Genomic DNA, 22090 nt, shown 5'->3' on the forward strand with positions numbered 1-22090 from the left:
TTAACAGCATCATCTTTTAAAATTTTAAACAGTTCAGCTGGAATACCATCACTTCCACTGGCCTTGTTATTTGCAGTGCTTTCTAAGGCCCATTTGACTTCACTCTCCAGGATGTCTGGCTCAAGGTCAGCAACCACACTACCTGGGGTGTGCTAGAGAGGTTAAAAGCAACAAAAAAGGCTTTTATGGGTATGTTCGTAGCAAAAGGAAGAACAAAGAAACTGTGGGGTCACTCAGAGGAGAAGATGGTGAAATGCAAACAGGGGACACAGAAAGGGCTGAACTACTCAATGCCTTCTTTGCCTCAGTCTTCTCCGATAAAGAAAACAATGCCCGACCTGAAGAATTTGGAGCAAATGATTCAGCAAAGGAAACACAGCCCAGAATAACTAAGGAGATAGTACAAGAATATTTGGCTAGTTTAGATGTATTCAAGTCTCCAGGGCCAGATGAACTGCATCCAAGAGTATTAAAAGAACTGGCAGATGTGATCTCAGAACCACTGGCAGTCATCTTTGAGAATTCCTGGAGAACAGGCGAAGTCCCGGCAGACTGGAGGAGGGCAAATGTTGTCCCTATTTTCAAAAAGGGGAAAAGAGAGGACCCAAATAATTACCGCCCAGTCAGTCTGACATCAATACCAGGGAAGATTCTGGAGCAGATCATTAAGCAAACAGTCTGTGAGCACCTAGAAAGGAATGCTGTGATCACCAATAGTCAGCATGGATTTCTGAAAAATAAGTCATGTCAGACTAACCTGATCTCGTTTTTTGACAGAATTACAAGCCTAGTAAATGAAGGGAACGCAGTGGATGTAGCCTACCTTGATTTCAGCAAGGCATTTGACAAGGTGCCCCATGATATTATTGTAAAGAAGCTGGTAAAATGCGGTCTTGACTATGCTACCACTCAGTGGATTTGTAACTGGCTGACTGACCGAACCCAAAGGGTGCTCATCAATGGTTCCTCTTCATCCTGGAGAAGAGTGACTAGTGGGGTGCCACAGGGTTCTGTCTTGGGCCCGGTCTTATTCAACATCTTTATCAACGACTTGGATGATGGACTCAAGGGCATCCTGATCAAATTTGCAGATGACACCAAACTGGGAGGGGTGGCTAACACCCCAGAGGACAGGATCACACTTCAAAACGACCTTGACAGATTAGAGAATTGGGCAAAAACAAACAAGATGAATTTTAACAGGGAGAAATGTAAAGTATTGCACTTGGGCAAAAAAAATGAGAGGCACAAATACAAGATGGGTGACACCTGGCTTGAGAGCAGTACATGTGAAAAGGATCTAGGAGTCTTGGTTGACCACAAACTTGACATGAGCCAACAGTGTGACGCGGCAGCTAAAAAAGCCAATGCAATTCTGGGCTGCATCAATAGGAGTATAGCATCTAGATCAAGGGAAGTAATAGTGCCACTGTATTCTGCTCTGGTCAGACCACACCTGGAGTACTGTGTCCAGTTCTGGGCACCACAATTCAAGAGGGACACTGACAAACTGGAACGTGTCCAGAGGAGGGCAACCAAAATGGTCAAAGGCCTGGAAACGATGCCTTATGAGGAACGGCTAAGGGAGCTGGGCATGTTTAGCCTGCAGAAGAGGAGGTTAAGGGGTGATATGATAGCCATGTTCAAATATATAAAAGGATGTCACATAGAGGAGGGAGAAAGGTTGTTTTCTGCTGCTCCAGAGAAGCGGACACGGAGCAATGGATCCAAACTACAAGAAAGAAGATTCCACCTAAACATTAGGAAGAACTTCCTGACAGTAAGAGCTGTTCGACAGTGGAATTTGCTGCCAAGGAGTGTGGTGGAGTCTCCTACTTTGGAGGTCTTTAAGCAGAGGCTTGACAACCATATGTCAGGAGTGCTCTGATGGTGTTTCCTGCTTGGCAGGGGGTTGGACTCGATGGCCCTTGTGGTCTCTTCCAACTCTATGATTCTATGATTCTATGATTCTATGATATCTTTCTGGTATAATTCCTCTGTGTATTCTTGCCACCTCTTCTTGATGTCTTCTGCTTCAGTTAGATCTTTACCACTTTTGTCCTTTATTATGGTAATCTTTGTACGAAATGTTCCTTTCATATTTCCGATTTTCTTGAACAGATCTCTGGTTCTTCCCATTCTGTTGCTTTCCTCTATTTCTTTGCATTGCTCGTTTAAGAAGGCCTTCTTGTCTCTCCTTGCTGTTCTTTGGAAATCTGCATTCAATTTCCTGTATCTTTCACTATCTCCCTCGCATTTTGCTTGCCTTCTCTCCTCCGCTATTTGTAAGGCCTCGTTGGACAGCCACTTTGCTTTCTTGCATTTCTTTTTCATTGGGATGGTTTTAGTTGCTGCCTCCTGTATAATGTTGCGAGCCTCCATCCATAGTTCTTCAGGCACTCTGTCCAGCAAATCTAAATCCTTAAACCTGTTCCTCACTTCCACTGTGTATTCATAAGGGATTTGGTTTAGATTGTATCTTACCTGTCCAGTGGTTTTTCCTACTTTCTTCAGTTTAAGCTTGAATTTTGCTATAAGGAGCTGATGATCTGAGCCACAGTCAGCTCCAGGTCTTGTTTTTGCTGACTGTATAGAGCTTCTCCATCTTTGGCTGCAGAGAATATAATCAATCTGATTTCGATGTTGCCCATCTGGGGATGTCCATGTGTAGAGTCGTCTCTTGTGTTGTTGGAAAAGCGTGTTTGTGATGACCAGCTTGTTCTCTTGACAGAACTCTATTAGCCTTTGCCCTGCTTCGTTTTGATCTCCAAGGCCAAACTTGCCAGTTGTTCCTTTTATCTCTTGATTCCCTACTTTAGCATTCCAATCCCCTATAATGAGCAGAACATCCTTCTTTGGTGTCACTTCGATAAGGTTTTGTAAGTCTTCATAGAACTGGTCAATTTCAGTTTCTTCAGCACCAGTAGTTGGTGCATAAACTTGGATTACTGTGATGTTAAAAGGTCTGCCTTGGATTCGTATCGAGATCATTCTATCATTTTTGAGACTGCATCCCAGTACAGCTTTCGCCACTCTTTTGTTGACTATGAGGGCCACTCCATTTCTCTTACGGGTTTCTTGCCCACAGTAGTAGATATGGTAGTCATCCGAACTGAATTCGCCCATTCCCGTCCATTTTAGCTCACTGATGCCCAGGATGTCAATATTTATTCTTGCCATCTCATTTTTGACCACATCCAACTTACCCAGGTTCATGGTTCTTACATTCCAGGTTCCTATGCAATATTTTTCTTTACAGCATTGGACTTTCCTTTCGCTTCCATGCATATCCACAACTGAGCGTCCTTTCGGCTTTGGCCCAGCCGCTTCATCAGCTCTGGATCTACTTGTACTTGTCCTCCGCTCTTCCCCAGTAGCATGTTGGACACCTTCCGACCTGAGGGGCTCATCTTCCAGTGTCATAACTTTTATATGCCTGTTGTCTTTGTCCATGGAGTTTTCTTGGCAGGGATACTGGAGTGGCTTGCCGATTCCTACTCCAGGTGGATCACGTTTGGTCAAAACTCTCCACTATGACCTGTTCATCTTGTGTGCCCTGCTCGGCGTAGTTCATAGCTTCTCTGAGTTCTTCAAGCCCCTTCGCCACGGCAAGGCAGTGATCCATGAAGGGGCCTCCTACGATTAGGCTACATTTTAATATTTTAATGTTCCATTATTTTAATGTTGTATTTTATTTTTGTTTTTAAGTTGTAATCATTCATCTTGTTTTTATTATTGCTTGTAAGCCGCTCTGAGCCTGGCCTTGCCTGGGGAGGGTGGGGTATAAATAAAAAATTATTATTATTATTATTATTATTGAGGGAAGCCTGAAGGAGGGGGCAATGCCCCTCACCTTGTAGCTAAGACACTTTTTGTAAAATTTAAATTACAGTGGTACCTTGGGTTACCTACGCTTCAGGTTACATACGCTTCAGGTTACAGACTCCGCTAACCCAGAAATAGTACCTCAGGTTAAGAACTTTGCTTCAGGATGAGAACAGAAATCGTGCTCCGGCGGTGCAGCAGCAGCAGGAGGCCCCATTAGCTAAAGTGGTGCTTCAGGTTAAGAACAGTTTCAGGTTAAGTATGGACCTCCGGAATGAATTAAGTACTTAACCCAAGGTACCACTGTAGAGTGGTTTACTTAAAGTGTTAAGTCCCAAAGAGAATCCAGGTGCAGAAATAAGATGTGAAGCTAGATGGGGGAAATCTCATTGCAGTTTTCCAATCCTAGAGCAGACCAATGGGTCCCCATCAAGTTCAGCATCCTCTTCTCACAGTGGCCACCCAGATATCTGTAGGAAACCAGCAAGCAGCACCTGAGCACACGAGCAGCCCTCTCCCCTCCTTTAATTTCCAGTATCTGATAGTCAGAAGCATCACTGAGCATGACCATCCTGGCTAGTAGCCATGAATTTATCCAATTCTCTTTCAAAGCCATCTGGGCTGGTGGCCCTCACAGCTTCCTGTGGGGGCAAGTTCCAACTGTGCTGCCTGAATAAATCCTTTCTTTTCTCTGTCCTGAACCTTCCAGCATTCAGCTTCATGGGATGCCCACAGGTTCTAGTATTACGCGAGAGGGAGGAAAACTTTTCTCTCTCTCTGCATTCTCCATCCCATGCATAATTTTATGGACTTCTAACATGTCACCTCTTTCTCATCTCTTCTCTAAACTAAAAAGCCCTAAACGGAGAAAAGAGGTTCTTGGGGTTTGTTTTGCTCTTGTTTTTAGTATGTATTTTGTGTTTTTATCTTGTATTTTTATGTGGTGAACTGTCCTGAGATCTAAACGGCCTCAGCCCTGTATGCCTGAAGGAGCGTCTCCACCCCCATCATTCAGCCCGAACACTGAGATCAAACACTGAGGGTCTTCTGGCAGTTCTCTCAGTGTGAGAAGTGAGGTTACAGGGAACCAGGCAGAGGGTATTCTTGGTAGTTAGTGCACCCTCCCTGTGGAATGCCCTTCCATCAGATGTCAAGGAGATGAGTAACTAAACAACCTTTAGAAGATATCTAAAGGCAGCCCTGTATAGGGAAGCTTTTTAAGGTTTAACATTTTATTATGTTTTTACATATGCTGGAAGTTGCCCAGAGTGGCTGGGGCTACCCAGGGTGGGGTACAAATAAATTACTTCTACTACTTCTACTACTGATGAAGAGCAGAGGATGATGATGATGATGGAGTATCTCTATCCTCTTAATCATTTTAGTTGCCCTTTCTTGAACCTTTTCCAGCGCCACAATATTCTTTTTGAGGATATTGCAAATGAAAGTGTCATACCTCAGAATGTCCCATGAAACCCCAAACCCTATTTTGCCATGGTGGAGTGAGAGTGTCCATGGAAGATAGAATGTCAGATGTACAACAGAAGTGACACAAGCAACATGCAGAAGCTGTGAGAAAAGCCACAAGAAACATGCTGTGTGTCCACAGCAGCCAGTGACCTAACAGGGAGAAATGTAAAGTATTGCACTTGGGCAAAAAAAATGAGAGGCACAAATACAAGATGGGTGACACCTGGCTTGAGAGCAGTACATGTGAAAAGGATCTAGGAGTCTTGGTTGACCACAAACTTGACATGAGCCAACAGTGTGACGCGGCAGCTAAAAAAGCCAATGCAATTCTGGGCTGCATCAATAGGAGTATAGCATCTAGATCAAGGGAAGTAATAGTGCCACTGTATTCTGCTCTGGTCAGACCTCACCTGGAGTACTGTGTCCAGTTCTGGGCACCACAGTTCAAGAAGGACACTGACAAACTGGAACGTGTCCAGAGGAGGGCAACCAAAATGGTCAAAGGCCTGGAAACGATGCCTTATGAGGAACGGCTAAGGGAGCTGGGCATGTTTAGCCTGGAGAAGAGGAGGTTAAGGGGTGATATGATAGCCATGTTCAAATATATAAAAGGATGTCATATAGAGGAGGGAGAAAGGTTGTTTTCTGCTGCTCCAGAGAAGCGGACACGGAGCAATGGATCCAAACTACAAGAAAGAAGATTCCACCTAAACATTAGGAAGAACTTCCTGACAGTAAGAGCTGTTCGACAGTGGAATTTGCTGCCAAGGAGTGTGGTGGAGTCTCCTACTTTGGAGGTCTTTAAGCAGAGGCTTGACAACCATATGTCAGGAGTGCTCTGATGGTGTTTCCTGCTTGGCAGGGGGTTGGACTCGATGGCCCTTGTGGTCTCTTCCAACTCTATGATTCTATGATTCTATTCTATGATTCTATGACCTATGACAGCAACATCCAGGACAGAAGCACCTCTTCAATGCCCCTTCCCAAATGGGAGTGTTTTGGCATGCAAAAATGAGATTCAGGTTACCACATAGGGATGTTTGCTGGCTTCCAGTTGGTCACATGATGGGACTCTGAAGAGCTGGGCAGTCAGCAGCCCGGCATCTTGCAATACCAGTGAAAAGTGATGCTGGCTTCCATCTCAAAATAGCCTCTTCCCAAATGAATTTGCAGGCTGTTGCAGCATGCAAAGGAACAGGGAGATGCTTGCCACAAGCTCACAAGTAAGGGAGCTCACGCCAGCTAGCATAGTTTCTGTGCAAAGAAAATGTGCCCCCTGGTACATCTTATGCCAACCCCGCAGCTCCAGTGGTCCTCTTTGCACAAGGGCAGGAGGACTGAGAAAAAGATCTGCTGCCCCAGACTTCTTTGATAATCCAGGGGATCCGCCCAGGGGAAGGTTGCTTTGCCTGGGGACTTAAATACTGGTTGCTTTATACTGAGTTTGAGAAAAAGAGGCTTCCTGGAAGACCTGTGGCACGGAGTGGGGTGGGAGGAATGTGTTCAGGGCATTTGTGGAGCTGTTGATCAATAGGTCCTATTGACAGTCGCCTTGGGATATTACCAGTATTCCCAAAGTACGAAGGCACAGAGATGAGTTGGAAAGGACTCAAACGGTAATCTGGTCCAACCCCTGCAGTGTAGGACTCACAGTTACAGAATTCACAGCAAAGTTTCTCCTGGCAGCATTTGTGGGCAGATACTTTCTATCCCTAGTTAAAACTACCTGCAGGTAGAAATGTAGCTGCTGGGATCACTCCAGCCACATCAAAGGCTATTTTGCAGAGACAGTTTACAAGCCTGAATGATCATGGGGGGAAAGTACCTGGCATTCTCACATTGTGGGGGGTGGGGGTGGGGGTACTCAAGGCTATTGTGAGGAGGTGCCCCCAGCAATGACCACTCCCAATTTTGACCTCTTCTCTACCCTTCATCCTTCATCTTTCCTTTTTTCTACCAAAAGAAAACAGCAGAGGCTACAGCAGTCTTAGAGTTTTTTGACCAGGAAAATCCAGCACATAAAAGAGGGGTAGATCTGAAGACACAGGTTCAAATTTCACCCATTAAGTATTTTGGAGGAGTTGCCCCTTTCAGCTCAAAGAGAAGGGCAGTGGGGGAGGGGAAGATAAATTTGCAACAACAGGAGTATGCACGCTTTCCCACCTTACTGAAACTACTTCATGGTGCCTACCAACACCTTAAAAAAAGCAGCACTAGGAGTAGGAAACCGACTTAATTATTCAATGCCAACTTGAATAAAATATTGGGGGGCCCAAGTAAGCCCTGCCCTGCATAATTGACCACCTGATGCAATGCATGGATACCATTTGAATCACAATGCCCATCAACTTTGGGGGGGCTCAAATATTTTATTGGGGGAGTAAAGACCCCTCAGCCCCTAGGAGTTGGCTCCTATGTCAGTGCATTTGAATTGCATTCAGATGGCTGCCACCTCCTCCAACACCCCTCTCTTAAGATTAGCTCCATGGTTTCTCCATCAGCCCCCCCCCCTGTTTACCACCTAGGGACTAGAGTCTAGCCTGAAGAAGAGTTATGGAGGACTAGAAAGTTTGGTGGTTACTCTAACAAAGGTCATTGCCCTATTATGGATTTTGGATTCCCTCACCCCCTTCATGGGCCACCTTTGCTTTTCATCTTGTTAGGAATATCTGCTTCCTCTGTCTTTCTCTATTTAGCCAGAAAATGATGGGGAGAGTGGAAATCATTGTGGTTTGACACACTTCAGAGAGCTTGGCAGGACAGAAGACGGTTTTACTTATTTAATTCTGAAATTGGGCTCAGTTAAACCTTTCTAAAGGAAAGGAGTGGCACTCTGGAATACTGATGGCATGACCCTATGTCTACTCAGAAGAAAATCCTATTTATTTCTGTGAAGGCTTACTTCCAAGTAAGTGTGCATAGGAAGGTCAGTTTCTAAACATACACACAGTCCTGAACCCCTCTCTCCCCAAGGGGGCACATGTAGGAAGGAAGAAAAACAATATAACCTTAACATAAGCCCTGCCTTGTGACCCTAGACCAGGGGTCAGCAACCTTTTTCAGCCGTGGGCCAGTTCACTGTCCCTCAGACAATGTGGGGGGCTGGACTATATTTTAGAAAAAAAATGAGTGGATTCCTATGCCCCACAAATAACCCAGAGATGCATTTTAAATTAAAGCACACATTCTACTTGTGTAGAAACACCAGGCAGGCCCCACAAATAACCCAGAGATGCATTTTAAACAAAAGGACACATTCTACTCATGTAGAAACACACTGATTCCTGGACCATCCGCTGGCCACATTGAGAAGGCGATTGGGCCGCATCCAGCCCCCGGACCTTAGGTTCCCTACCCTGCCCTAGACCATTGGTCTTTCTCGCTCTGTATTGTCTATACTGACTGGCAGGGCCTCTCCCGCTTTTCAGGCAGGGCTCGCTCTCTCCCAGCCTTACCTGCAGATACTGCCAGGGATTGGACCGAGGACCTCCAGCCTGCAAGGAAGATGCTCCGGCTTGAGGAGCCTCCCCTCCAGCAGCCCAACTGGGACAGCCCCCAGAGAACCTCTCTCAAAAGGCAGGCCGCTCTCCTTTTTGGGAAAACACCCACAAAGACCCAGAAACTAGTCTGATTAAAAAAGCGAAAAAGCAAAAAAGGGCTGCCGGGAATTCCGAGTGTAGAGCAGGCCCAGGAGCGAGGCGCCCCCGCCCTCGCCAGCCTTCCGTGGCATGAGATGGGACCGACCGACGAGGATGGGCAGCGGACCAAGCGCGGGGGCGCCGGGCGGGAGCGAGCCTGGGATGGAGAGAAGGAAGGAAGGAAAGAAGCCGCCAGGCGCTTGCCTGCCTAGTCGCCGCTGATCTGTTCTCCTTCCTGGCGGCGCCCCGCGTCTCATGGAAGCCCCGAGCGGGTTGTTCCGAGAGGGCATCGCGCGAGCCATTGATCTCCAGCGTGTCAGTGATGGAGGCGGGAGAGCAGAAGAAGCGCCTGGCCGGAGCCTTGAGCTTGGAGGCAACATCTAAGGAAGTTTCCTGGCTGAGGGCGGCTTCGTGCGTTTCTCGTGCGGCGGCGAGCGCGGCCCTCCAAGCATCATGTGGCCTGGAGTCCCGCGGGCGGCAGAGGAAAGAGCGAGAGCCCAGGGCTCGGAGGGGCAGCAAGGAGGCAATCGGCGACTCGGCGGACTCCACTCCCCCGCCTCTCTGCCCACACTTCCGCGGGAGGCAGGCAGCCCCATTGAAATCAAAGTCAACCTGCGTTGGATGGAGCGGAAAGCGGGGGCGAGACTTGGACCGGTCCCCAGCGCTGCTTCTGCTCAGCGGTAGATAGTCCGCCTTGCAAGCAGGTCTGCGTTTCAATCTCCAGCATCTACGGGCTCAGTTGGGAAAGGCTCCTGCCTGAAATCCTGGAGAGCCGCTGCCAGTCAGTGTAGGCAGTATTGAGCTAGATGGACCCACGGTCTGTCTGGGTAAATGTCAGGTTCCGATGTTCAAACCAGCCCCGTCTCCAGCTGCTTCTGAGGTATAAGGTAGGAAGGGACTTCAGACCAGAGGCATCCCCACTTTTAAGAGCCAAGTGCAGAAGTGATGGAGGGAGGGGGGTTGCTGCGCCCACTGCACGCCTCCCCTCCCCCTCCTCCTGACGGGACCCCCAGCAAAGTTGTTCCCAGAAGCTGCTCAGGCTTCTGTCCGGCCTCTGTCCCGCCGCGGGCAGCGGACACACGTCCGCACACACAGACGCAAACGCGGGCGCAGCGCCAGCACTCCGCCTCTTCCCCCAGTTTAGCCTTCGCTTGTCCCAGTTCAAAAGGCAGATAGAGGATGGGGCGCAATAACCCCCCCCCCATTGCACCGTGTTGGAAGTTTGAGTGCCGGCTTGCAAGGCGGGGGGGGGGGCGAAGCTCCAGCGGACAGGTAAGCGGCGAGTGACTCCTGAACACCCCTCCCAGCACAGCGCTGCTCCCCAACGGCAACGGCACGCCCCCCTTCCTCGGGGACAAAGACCGAGCAGAGAAACGGGACCCCCCTCCCTTCCAAGCCGCCCTTCTTCCTGGTTCGCAGGTCCTACCTTGGGGGCGCCTGGCCGCGTGGGTGCCCAGCAGGAGGAAGAGGAAGAGGAGGAGGAGCAGGGCGAGCCCTCGGGGGGCCGGCATGGTGCTGGGTCCCGGTCCCGGTCCGGTTCGAGCTGCTGCCCAGCCCAGCGGACCGCTCCCTCTCTTCCCAGCCTGGCTCGGTAGTGGCGGCGGCAGCGACGAAGTCCCTCCTTTGCAAATCGGCGCTGGAGCTGCGAGGGGAGGGGGGAAGGAGGGAGAGAAGGAAGGAGGGAGGGAGGGAAGGAGGGAGGGGATTATCAGGGCTGTCGATCTGCCCCGCCTTTTGCCACCAAAACAGGAAAATACCTCACCCGCCGCTCGATGAGAGGCTCCAGGATGTAATTCCAACCCACGACCCTCTTTCTCCCAGTGCCAGGGCGCACAGTTGAGGAGCAGGGGAAGCAGAAGCCGAGGAGCGCCTCTGAGCACGTGCAGAGTGCCTTTCCCTCGTGAATCGTTGCAGGAGACTTAAGTCCTCCACGAAGTTTTCTTTTGTCAGTCCGAAGCGTCTCTGAAACCTCGTAAGACCCGCACACCATGTCCACAAATCCTTCCGTCCTATTGATCGCCAGACCATGTCCAGCTCCGTACATCTCAAGAAAGGACGCGTGAGCTCCAAGGACCTTCAGCGGAGACCCTCTCCGGCCACCCGCCACTCAGGAAAATCCAGCCTCGGTCCCACCTGACCCACTCGCTTCCCCGCCGCCATATCCCTGTCCAGAGCATTCAGTCAACATCGAGGCGCTGCTAAAACTCCCGAATGTCTTCTGCGCGGCGAATGTCCTCTGCCCGAAGAGCAATCCTCTGACCCCACCTAGCCACCCAAACTTAGCCTAGCCCCCTGTGACCCCGCCTAGCCCCCCCTCGCCACCGCCGCAGAGCGCTTACTCTGCAACCAGGTTGAACCCTTCAAAGGCCTCGAACGGTGGGGGGGCGAACCCAGGACCCTGAGATGAGTCTAATGCTCTACCGACCAGAAGCCCCTTTTGCGAAGTATCCTAATGACACTCCACACACACACGGGGGGGGGTGGTCCCGAGAGTCCAGGATAAATGCTGCAGGTCTTTTACAACCCATGTATTACCCCGACTGTTCGATTGATGTTATCTAGGTAGGCAAATTCATGGAGGAGGAAGGAGAGGACTATTGGTGGCTCCAAACCAGGATGGCTCTGCACCTGCCTCCCCAGGCAGGGATGCTTCTGAATCCCAGTTGCTGGAAGTCACAGGAGGGGAGGAGGCTGCTCTTGGGCCTGGATCCTGCTTGTGGGCGTCCTAGGGGCACCTGGCTGGCCACTGTGAGAAGAGGAGGCACCATTGGCCTGATCCAGCAGCCAGGCTCTGCTTATGTTCCTCTGGAATCTGCTTTCTCCAACATGGTGCTCCAAAGTGGGACTACAGATCCCATCAGTCCAGCCAGCACTGGACTCAGCTGGTTGGGGCTGATAGAAGCTGTGTCTAAGAGATCTGGAGGGTACCAGGTTGGGGAAGACTGGCACAGATCCTGCCCTGTCTGTTTCTGGGATGTGTTGGATCCTACACTATGATAATAGGTGTGAAAGCAAATCCCTCCACAATGTGATCTGACACGTACGATAATGGTAGCTATGTTGGTACTGCTGTCTAATAAACCTACTGGATTAAAAAGAAGCAGCAGCAATTATGCTGACTTTGGTTACCTCAGCAACAGTCATCACAAAGCAGTATCACCCAGGATATCAATATAAAAGATGAGTCAAGAGAAGAGACAGCTGAGCTGTTTCCCAGGCAGGGAGGGATTCCCTGTTCTTGGGTTTCAGCAAAAGTGTGTGGCTCTTGCACTCTGCAAATGGCGGAGGAAGAAGTAAGGCCGCATGTCTGCATGCTCAAAATCAGGTGCATTGCTAGGTATATGAAGGACTTAGGGAGCAGGCCCATGGTGCATATTTGTATCTAATTTGCATGTGCTGATTTGTATGTGTAGGTGCCGCTGGGCAAAGTTAATGGGGCTGTGACTGGGGATTCAACAGCATCACTCTTTGCATCCCAAGATGTTGGTTTTTTAAAAACATAAGATCAGGGCAGGCCCCATGATCTGCTGGACACCTGGCTACACCCAAACTGAAATCCCTGGCATCTAATTGCTGGTGGTGGGGGAAAGTCCCAGGTTGCAAAGATCGAATCACCTCTCTGGTAATTTCCTGTGATATCGCTTTATCTGATATATGCCTATTTGACTGCTTTGAGCTGAGAAACTGGCCCTGTTACAGGTGCCACATAATACTTATTCTGCATTTGGAAGAAATCAATATTTTAGTGTGGCAGCACCAGCTCTTTGGAACTCTCTGCATATTGACACCAGGCAGGCACCTTCACTGTACTCTTTGGCACCTGCTAAAAACATTTTTGTTTAGACAAGCCTATACAGACATGGAGAAGGCTGATGTTTTTAGCCTGTTGTTGATTTTACCCTTTGAATGTTTTAAAGAGTTACTGATCATTTCATTGTTTTCATTGCCTTGCATAGGCACACGCTCTCTGAAAGTTTGTTTCCGTTCATGTGAACCTGCTCAGGTTCTGAGATCTTGGGGAAGGCCCTTCTCTTGGTCTAGGGTGCTCTTGGGCACATTTGGTGGGGAAGCGGGAGAGGGCCTTCTTGGTGGCTGCTCCCAGGCAACTTGGGAACTCCCTCCCAGCAGAAGCTACTGGCCCCCTTCTTGCTGTGCTTCCACTGGCAGGTGACATCAATATCTTCCTCTTTCAAGAGACCTTGGATAACTGATTGCATTTAGTGGGGCTCCTGCTGCCATGCTGTTTTTGTTGTAATTATCCATATGTGTGTGTGTGTGTAATTTGTGCTTAATTGCTTGTTTCCCCCCTCTATGTTTAGCTGTTTTTATTTTATCTGTAAGCCACATTGAGCCCTAATCTGGTGAAAAAGCATTATTATTATTATTATTATTATTATTATTATTATTATTATTATTATTTCATTCTCTGTGTCAACCTCCTTGGGGCTTTAAAAAAAATAAATTTTATGAAATAAGTAAATGCTGCAAATAAATTTCCAGTGAGGCCTCAGCAGCTGGCCAGTTGTGTGCAGAGCCCAGGCAGCCCAGTTCTTACACACACACCAGCCTCTGCCTGCTCTTGGAGACACGTCATGCCTTCATCAAGCAGCAGCTCTTCTCTGAGCTGCAGGGCCTCTGCGTGTCCTTCGCTAAAATCCCTGCTGACTCAACTGGGAAGACAGAGCAACACACAGAGAGAGGCAATCGATAGCTGGGATGCAGCAAAAGATGGGCCTTGTTGTCCCATTTTTTGTAGGCCAAATTGTCTTGCTGAGGAAAGCGCTTGGGATTTGCCAAGGAGGGATGCAGACATCCTGCCAGGGTCACTGCTGCCATATCAACATCTCTTTTTTGTTAACACACTGTAAAATAAAATGAAATAAAACCTCTCCTTTCACTCCAGTATGTTGCTCATTCATATCCTGTAAACAAGTAAAATAATACAGGTAACAGTATTTTATTTTGTTTTAAGAGCAGAAAACATTAATGTCATTGTAGCAAAGGCACATTGCATCTCTTAAGCTAGGGACGGGGAACCTTTTCCAACCTGAGGGCCACCTTCCCTTCTAGGTGACTTTTTAAGGGCCACATGCTGGCAGTGGGAGGGGCCAGAGGCAAAGGTGGGTGGAGGAAAGAAGTATGCTCATTTCTACACACACGGTGGCATCCCTTTCTAGCCTCCACCCAGCAAGAAGCACAATCCGAGTTCCAGGACCCATTTGTGCATGTGTCCTAGTGGCAGAGTGTCTGCCTTGCACGCTGAAGGTCTCGGGTTTAATCCCTGGTGTCTCCAGGTAGGGCTGGGGAAAGCTCCTGTTGGAAACCCTGGAAAGATTATACCAGTCAGAGTAGACAGGATGGAGCAAAAGAGGCCTATGGTCTGACTTGGGACAGACAGCTTCCTGTGTTCCTATTCTAGCCAAGCAGCAACTCTCAGGAGAGTACATAGAGCAAGGCCAGGGAGGGGTCTAGCTTAGGAAGAGTCGTGAGCCAGATAGAAATGGGGGCACAGTTAAGTTTTCCATCAAGCCAATAAAGAGCCCCAACGTCATCAAAGAAGCCTGCTAAAGTTTTTCAGAGAACTTACATCTGTGTTAGTCTACTGCAGCAAAAGCATCAAAGAATACCTTAACACCTGGTGGGGGGGTATGCCAAGTTTGGGGACCTGAAAATAAATCTGCATCTGATGAAGTAGACTGTAGTCCAGGGAAGCTGATGCCATAATAAATGTGCTAATCTTTAAAGTGCAACAATACGCCTGATGGTTTTTGCTGCCAGAATGAGTCTCTTGCCAGTGGCCTGTATCTTAGCTTCACTTGATTGGCCCACAGGCTTGCCTTCAAAGTGAGAAGATGGAGGAATTTCTCTCTTGAGGAGCATTGTGGCCTCAGGTGGGAGCAGGATCTCAGAGTGAATTCATATGACCAGGTTGCGGTTCAGGGAATGATGCAACATGCACTGATAAATCTAGTTCTCTCTCATTTGCCCAGCTTGCCCAAGAGATGCCTTGCGTGCTCCATGCCTCCAACTGGAGCTTCTGAGACCCGCCTTGCACACCAGGCTGTGCCTTGACGGCACTTTAAGGTTTGTGCCACTTTTGCAGGAAATGTATACTTTTTGTGCATTCTGCAATTTCCATTTTGTGCTGTGCATGTCCCTGCGAGTTCCCCATGTTTTCTCCAACATGATCTAGGCTACGTTAGAACTGGGTCACTAGACTCCCACCCCACTCACTGAGGATGCTTGCTCACCTCTGGGCCCAGCTTGTGACCATTTCCCATCAGATTTCACTATGGTTTCCCCTCCCCACTCTTTATTATCTTCTCTCTGGCATTGTGTAAGTTACACATTTCTTTTTAAGAACATCTTGCTTTGTTTTTTCTCTTGTTTTAAGTAGTGATGCCATTATGTTTTTCCTTTCCTGAAGAAATCCATAGTCTTGAACACATGTGTCAGGGCTGCCACCCAGTCCCAGCTCATCATCACTCATTTTCCCTTCGGATTCCTCCCCCTCGCTCTCTGCTTCCTCCCTTCTCTGCGTCTCTGCTCCTGAACCCCTGACATCCATCCCCCCCTCGAAGCCCCCCTTTCCCCCCTCCCCGCTTTCAGGTGTGGGTGCCGGGTGCTCCATCATCACGGGAGGGAATGCCGGATACAGTTCGCTCCCCGTGGTTGGCCGCCAACTGAAGACCTCCGAGTCTTCCTCCTCGCGGTCGCCGACGTTGACCTGTTCCGCTTCCATCTCTGTACCGCCGTGCTCGAACCCAAGGTCCTCCCCGAACACGTCCATGTCAGTCTCTGCGTCGGTCGCTCGACCTGGCATCTCCAGCCACTTCCGGCGCCATTGCTCCTCCGGTCGATCGTCCCACCAATACGAGGTGTCTGACGCCGAACCCGCCGGCGATCCTTCTGGGGAACGGGTGCTCAGTGCGGGTTCCCCGTCCGAGTCGAATCCATGGAACGTGCTGGAAGAAAGTGTGGGTGTGAACAGCCAGTCGTCGAAGAAGCTCGCTGGCATGGGTCTGTGTGGGAAAAGGGCATGAAACTCGTCCTTGAGCAGGGGTTCCTCCAAAGCGTAGTCTGGCACCCAGCTATTGGCGCTGGCCCGGGTGCCCTCTCTGGCTAGGAGGTATTCGACTCCCTCTTCCCCCCATCTGGAGTCCAAAATCTCCGTGACCTCGTTGATGGGGTCTTGCTGCGTCACCCCTCGCGTCTCCTTCCGCTCCCGGAACGGACTCGGTGCCGTCCCTGGCTCCTGGAATCTGTGAGGTGCCTTGTAGGGAGTGAGCACCGACCTGTGGAACACCGGATGCATTCTGGAACCCTCCGGCAGCGCCAGTCGGAAGGCTACCGGGTTGATCTGTGCTTCGACTTGGTACGGACCAATTTGCTTGTGCCCCAACTTCTTCTTGGCTAGTGACCTGGTCGGCACTGCGTGGGCTGCCAACCAGACCCAGTCTCCCACTTGGATCTCTTCGCCCACCCGCCTGTGCTTGTCAGCTTGCACCTTGTAGGCGTGCTTAGCTAGCTCCAGCTGCCGTCTGAGTTGATCGTGTACCGCCTGCAACTCTGACGCGAACGCGTCCGCCGTCTGTGGTTCTCCGTCCCCCACTCTCTCCCGTCCCGGGAAGGTTCTGGGATTCCTCCCATTGTTGGCGAAGAACGGCGTCACCCCTGTGGACACGTGCTTCGTGTTGTTGTAAGCGAACTCGGCGAGCGGCAGGTAATCCACCCAGGTCGCAGGTTGTTGATTGGCATAGCATCTCAGGTACTGCTGCATGATGGCATTGACCCTCTCTGCTTGCCCGTTGGTCTGCGGGTGTCTTGCTGATGCCAGATCGACCTTGACATTTAGAAAACTCATCAGCTTCTGCCAGAAATTCGAGACGAACTGGCGCCCGCGGTCGGACAGGATAGACCGCGGCAGACCATGCACTTTGAACACGTGATCTATGAACAGTTTGGCGGTTTGTTCCGCCGTGGCCACCTTCGCACACGGAATGAAATGTGCCATCTTGGTGAACAAGTCCACCACCACTAGTACAGCTGTCTTGCCTCTCGAGCTGGGTAGATCCGTAACAAAGTCCAGGGCCACTCTCTCCCACGGTTCAAACGGCGTTTGCAGCGGTTCCAGCAGTCCCGCCGGTGGTTTGTGCACCGGTTTGGCCCTCTGGCAGGTGTCGCACCTCGCAACGTAGTCCGCGACTTCCCCTCTCAGTCTGGGCCACCAAAAGTCCCTTGCGACTAATTCCACCGTTTTTTCCGTGCCAAAGTGCCCGGCCGTGGGTGCGTCGTGCAGCTGCTGCAGTACCCTGGCGCGAAGTTCGTCTCCCGGCACGTAGATGGCCCCTTTACGTAAGAGCAAGCCGTCTCGTATCTGGAACTCGTCGCCCTTCGCCGTGCCCTTGTGCACCTCTGCCATCTTCGCCTGCGCGAAGGAGTCGTCCTGCAACGCCCGCCGCACCGCATCCAGGTCTACTGTGGCTGAAGCGCACGCCCACGCTGTTGGCGCGAAGATGTGCATGGCTGCCGCTGGCGTCGCCTCTTCGAGGTATTGCGGTTTGCGGGACAGTGCATCCGCCATGACGTTGGTGTCGCCTGGGACGTACTCTATTCGGAAATTGAAGTCAGCAAAGAACTCCGCCCAACGTATCTGCCTCTGGTTCAGGAACTGAGCCGTGCGCCAGTGCTCCAGATTCTTGTGATCCGTGCAGACCTGCACCGTGTGCTTGGCGCCGATCAGGAAGTGCCTCCACGCCTTGAAAGCTGCATGAATGGCCAGCAACTCCCTGTCCCAGATGGTGTAGTTCTGCTCCGACTTGCTGAGCTTTCTGGAGTAGAACGCTCCCGGCCTCCAGACCCCCTGTGGGTCCCTTTGCAGCAGGACAGCTCCCACTGCTCTATCGGACGCGTCTGTCTCTACCCGCATCGGCCTGCTGGGGTCGATATGCAGCAGTTGCTCTTCCGACGCGAAGAGACGCTTGAGTGCCTGAAAGGACTGCTCCGCCTGCTCCGTCCAGATGAATTTCTTTTTCTTGGAGCTTAGCGTGTCCGTAATGGCCGCCGTCTGCATCGCGAACCCCTTGATAAACTTGCGATAGAAGTTGGCGAAGCCGACAAACCGCTGGACCTCCTTCCGGTTGCGCGGGCTCTTCCAATCCAACACCGCACGAACCTTGGCGCTGTCCATGGCTAGCCCCTTGTCCGACAACTTGTAACCCAAGAAATCCACCTCCGTCGTGTCGAACTGGCACTTCTCCAGTTTGGCGTACAGTCTATGCTGCTGCAGCCTCTCCAGCACCTCCCGAACATCTTGGTCATGGGCTTGCTGCGATTCGGAGAATATCAGGATGTCATCCAGAAAGCAGACGCACTTCTTGTAAAGGAGTCCCGCCAACACATGATGCATGAAAGCTTGGAAACAGTGAGAACCGTTTTGCAATCCAAACGGCATCACTCTGTATTCGTAGGTGCCCAGAGGCGTGAACATGGCTGTCTTCCACTCATCGCCCTCCCTCATGCGGATGAGATTGTACGCACCTCGCAGGTCCAACTTGGTGAACACGCGTCCCTTGCGCACCGTCGCTAGTAGGTCGTCAATCCTGGGCATGGGGAAATCAGAAGGCTTGGTCATCTTGTTTAAGAGGCGAAAATCCACCACCAGTCTTTTTTGGGGCGTGTCTTTCTTCTTCACGAAGAAAACAGGACTGCCCCCTACTGCCCTGGACTCCCGGATGAAACCGCGCTGCAAATTGTGATCTATGAACTGTTTGAGTTCCTGTAATTCGTCCTCAGACATGGAATACAGCTTCCCTTTCGGCAGCGTCGCCCCTGGTAGGAGGTCAATCTTGCAGTCATATTGCCTGTGCGGTGGTAGCTTGTCAGCCTCTTTCTCGCAGAAGACCTCCAGAAAGTCTGCGTATTTGTGGGGGACTGCTTGCAACGTTCCCAACTGCAGTTGTGATTCCTCCTCCTCTCCCTCCTGTCTGGGCAGGATGCAGTGTTCTGCGCAATAAGAGGAGCCGAAGATCAGCTGTCTCTGGTACCAAGCCAGTGTCGGACTGTGCCTGTCCAGCCAACTCATGCCCAACACAATGGGCGTGTCCGACAGTTGGGTGACATTAAAACTGATGACTTCCCTGTGGTTGCCAAGGCGCATCACCATCGGTGGCGTTTGCTTCACCACCTGCCCCCCTAGCAACTCTCTGCCATCCACTGTGACGACTTGCAGGGGCAGAGTGGCAGGCAGTAGCTGTATAGCGTGCTGCTCCACAAAATCCTGCGCTATAAAGTCTGCGTTGCTTCCAGAATCCACAGAAAGCGGCACTTCGATAGTGACGCCATCGGGTAGCTGGAGAGATGCTGTGAGCTGCACTACTGGTTTGGGTGGGAGGGGGTCCGTGGGTTGCAAGATCGCTGGGGACTGCTTCACTGATGCGTCTGGCTGGGCCCCAGTGCCTCTGTCTCCAGCCAGACATCGTCGTTTCCCTGCTGTGGTTCTCCTTGCTGCGTTGCTGCAGTCACCATTGCTGAGGCTGCAGTGTGCTTGTGGAGCCTCCGGGGACACTCTTTCGCCAAATGGCCTGGATCCTCGCAGATGTAACACTTCCTGTTCCCTCTAGGAGGCTTCGCTTTCACTGCTGTCGGTGCTTGGGCTCTGGCTGCTGACTGAGCCCTTGCACCTCCAACCTCCATCGGTTCCCCTCCCCCTCCAGGCGGAGGTGTGGATTGCGCACGCGCTGCTTCTCTTGGAACGAAAGAGAAACTTCTCGCTGCTTCGCGCCCTCCACGTCCTTCATCTCTGCACCATGGACGTTCTTCCAGCCTCACCCCCACAGTCAGCGCCCTTTGGACCACCTCCTGCGTGCTTCGGGGCCTCTCCCCCCTTGCAATTTCATCCTTGACCGCAGAGCTTAGACCCTCCCAGAACAGGTCTCTGACAGGGGGCGAATCCCGGTCCCACTCTAAGGCACTGACCAGCGCAAAAAAGCGGGCGTGGTACTGCCGGACGCTTGCCCTCCCTTGTTTTAGTCCATGAATCTCCCGTCTGGCAAGATCCACATCAATAGTAGACAAAAAACACGCATCCATCGCTTTGATAAAGGCATCTGCATTCTGAAGCGCCGGATCTTTATCCCTCCACAAATTGCGTAGCCACGCTTTAGCATCCCCATGCAAATGGGATAGTATGAACCCCACTTTCTCTTCCTCATCTCTAAAGTCTTTTGCCAGCAGTTGCAGTGCGCACATTACGTCTGCTCGAAAATTGGGGTACTGTTGTAAATTCCCATCGAAGTGAGCCACAAGCCCTCCTGCTCTCCGTGCCAACCCAACCCCCTCCGGTCTGGGTCCTGGCTGCCCGTGTTTAACCCATGCTTCAAACCTGGCGTGGAGATCTCTGTAGGCGGCTGCCGCATCCTCCTCCCTCTTCTTGGATGCCAGTACCTCCGCGTTCAATTGGGTAACTGCCTGTTGCAGCGCTGCAACTGTCTCTGCTTCCGTCATCTCTGCTAACCGTCGTGAGCTTGCTCCCAAACACCGATCCCCTCCTCCAGCTGCCTCTCTCTCCGCTGCGAGATATCAGGTGTCCGAAGCTTTTGAGAGACGGGTCTTACTGTCAGGGCTGCCACCCAGTCCCAGCTCACATAGGACCAAGTCCGCCAGCGTTCACTTTATAAGAGTCTTTATTAAGTTACAGGTTTCATTTCCGAACTGCAGCGTGCAGCTCTACACCTTCTGCCCTAGGTCGGCGAAGACCCGTCTGAGTCCCCGCCTCTTGCACACCAGCTTAATACCCTAGCCTTGCTCCACCTCCTTCGCCTCTCCCTACGTCTCTGGGTCCTTCTGCCCCCCTGGGCCTCCTCCCTTCTACTCTCCTCTGACGCTGACCCCCCTGATCCTTCTGCCTCCTTGCGGCGGGCTTTAGGACCTGGCTCACTCTCCGGGCTGCTTACTGCTCCAGCTTCCGCTGCATTTGAACTTGGCGCGCGCGCCCAACTCTCTACTTTCCTCTTAACCGTTGCCTCGCTCTCTGAGGAGGGCGTGACCACCCCTGACTCGTGCCCTCCCTCCTGCTGACAGCCTCCGGAACCCGATGCCTGGCTACCTTCCTCCCTGCTGCTCTCAGTCTTGAGCGTGGGTCCCGACTTCCAGCTGCTGCCGCTCTCAGTTATGAGCGTGGGTCCCGACTTCCAGCTGCTGCTCTCTGAATCTCCTCTGTTCCCTTCCTCCTGGGGTGTCCCCCCGGATCCCCCCCTTGCTCTGCTCACTGGGGCTCCCTTTTGGGAGTCCTCTGACTCACTGCTTAGGCTTGGAGATCTCGGGTCGTCATCATCACTCATTTTCCCTTCGGATTCCTCCCCCTCGCTCTCTGCTTCCTCCCTTCTCTGCGTCTCTGCTCCTGAACCCCTGACAACATGTTTCCTGGCTCTCTGCTCTGTGACTGCATATTTTCAGAGCTCCTGATGACTCAATTGATTCACCTGTAAAAGGCCTGACAAGAAATCAAACATGGTGCTTGTAAGTTTTTAGCAGGACTGCTTCTAGATCACCACCTTGCTTTAAGAAATCCTTTAAGTCCTCCCTCTCCTTTTCCCACCAAAGTGTGCATGAAGCAGGCAGAGTGCACTTGACTCCTCTTTCCTTTTGTTTCTAACTTAAAGCTTCTGAACTATTCCTTTGCAATGGATGCAGAAGCCAGTCCAAGAACTCTGCAACTGCACAGCAGCCTCCAAGAATTTTGCAGGACTCAACCCAATAGGTCTCATCCACCAGGCAGCTCTGGACAGAGTCTGTACCCTTGTTCTCAGTGTTCCCATCTTCTTTCTGCGGGATCCCCAATGACAATGTAGGTTCCTGTAGCTCAGTCTATTCTGCACGGACTGGCAGCAGCTCTCCAACCCCTCTAGGATATGCTGCTGGGCACTGCCCTGTCTGCAGGCAGGCAGGTGTTCAGCCACCAAGCTCTGCCCATGAGGTCTCCCATCCTTGTTTTCTCCACCTGGATAAACAAATGAACTCCATGGGTGAACATCCATGGCCCTGCCCTTTGTGACAAAGGCAAATAAGATAAAAAAGACTTTGCATGTGGGGAAGGCCTTTCCACAGATCTGTCTCTATCATCATCTCTCATCTATATCTATCTATCTATCATCTAT

General features: G+C 51.0%; 1 protein-coding gene across 1 annotated transcript in view; it reads right to left on the reverse strand.

The window, feature by feature from the left end:
- The window catches only part of SEZ6L (seizure related 6 homolog like), a 166934-nt gene extending 155996 nt beyond the window's left edge, over positions 1 to 10938 (reverse strand). The window contains 3 exon segments of the mRNA XM_082203772.1: positions 10360 to 10575; positions 10696 to 10768; positions 10771 to 10938. Of these exon segments, the coding sequence (XP_082059898.1) occupies positions 10360 to 10575; positions 10696 to 10768; positions 10771 to 10923 (442 nt within the window). The 5' untranslated portion in view covers positions 10924 to 10938.
- Positions 10939 to 22090: the final 11152 nt, after the last annotated feature.

Source organism: Podarcis vaucheri (assembly GCF_965113315.1).
Source record: "Podarcis vaucheri genome assembly, chromosome: 16".
Classification (NCBI taxonomy): domain Eukaryota; kingdom Metazoa; phylum Chordata; class Lepidosauria; order Squamata; family Lacertidae; genus Podarcis; species Podarcis vaucheri.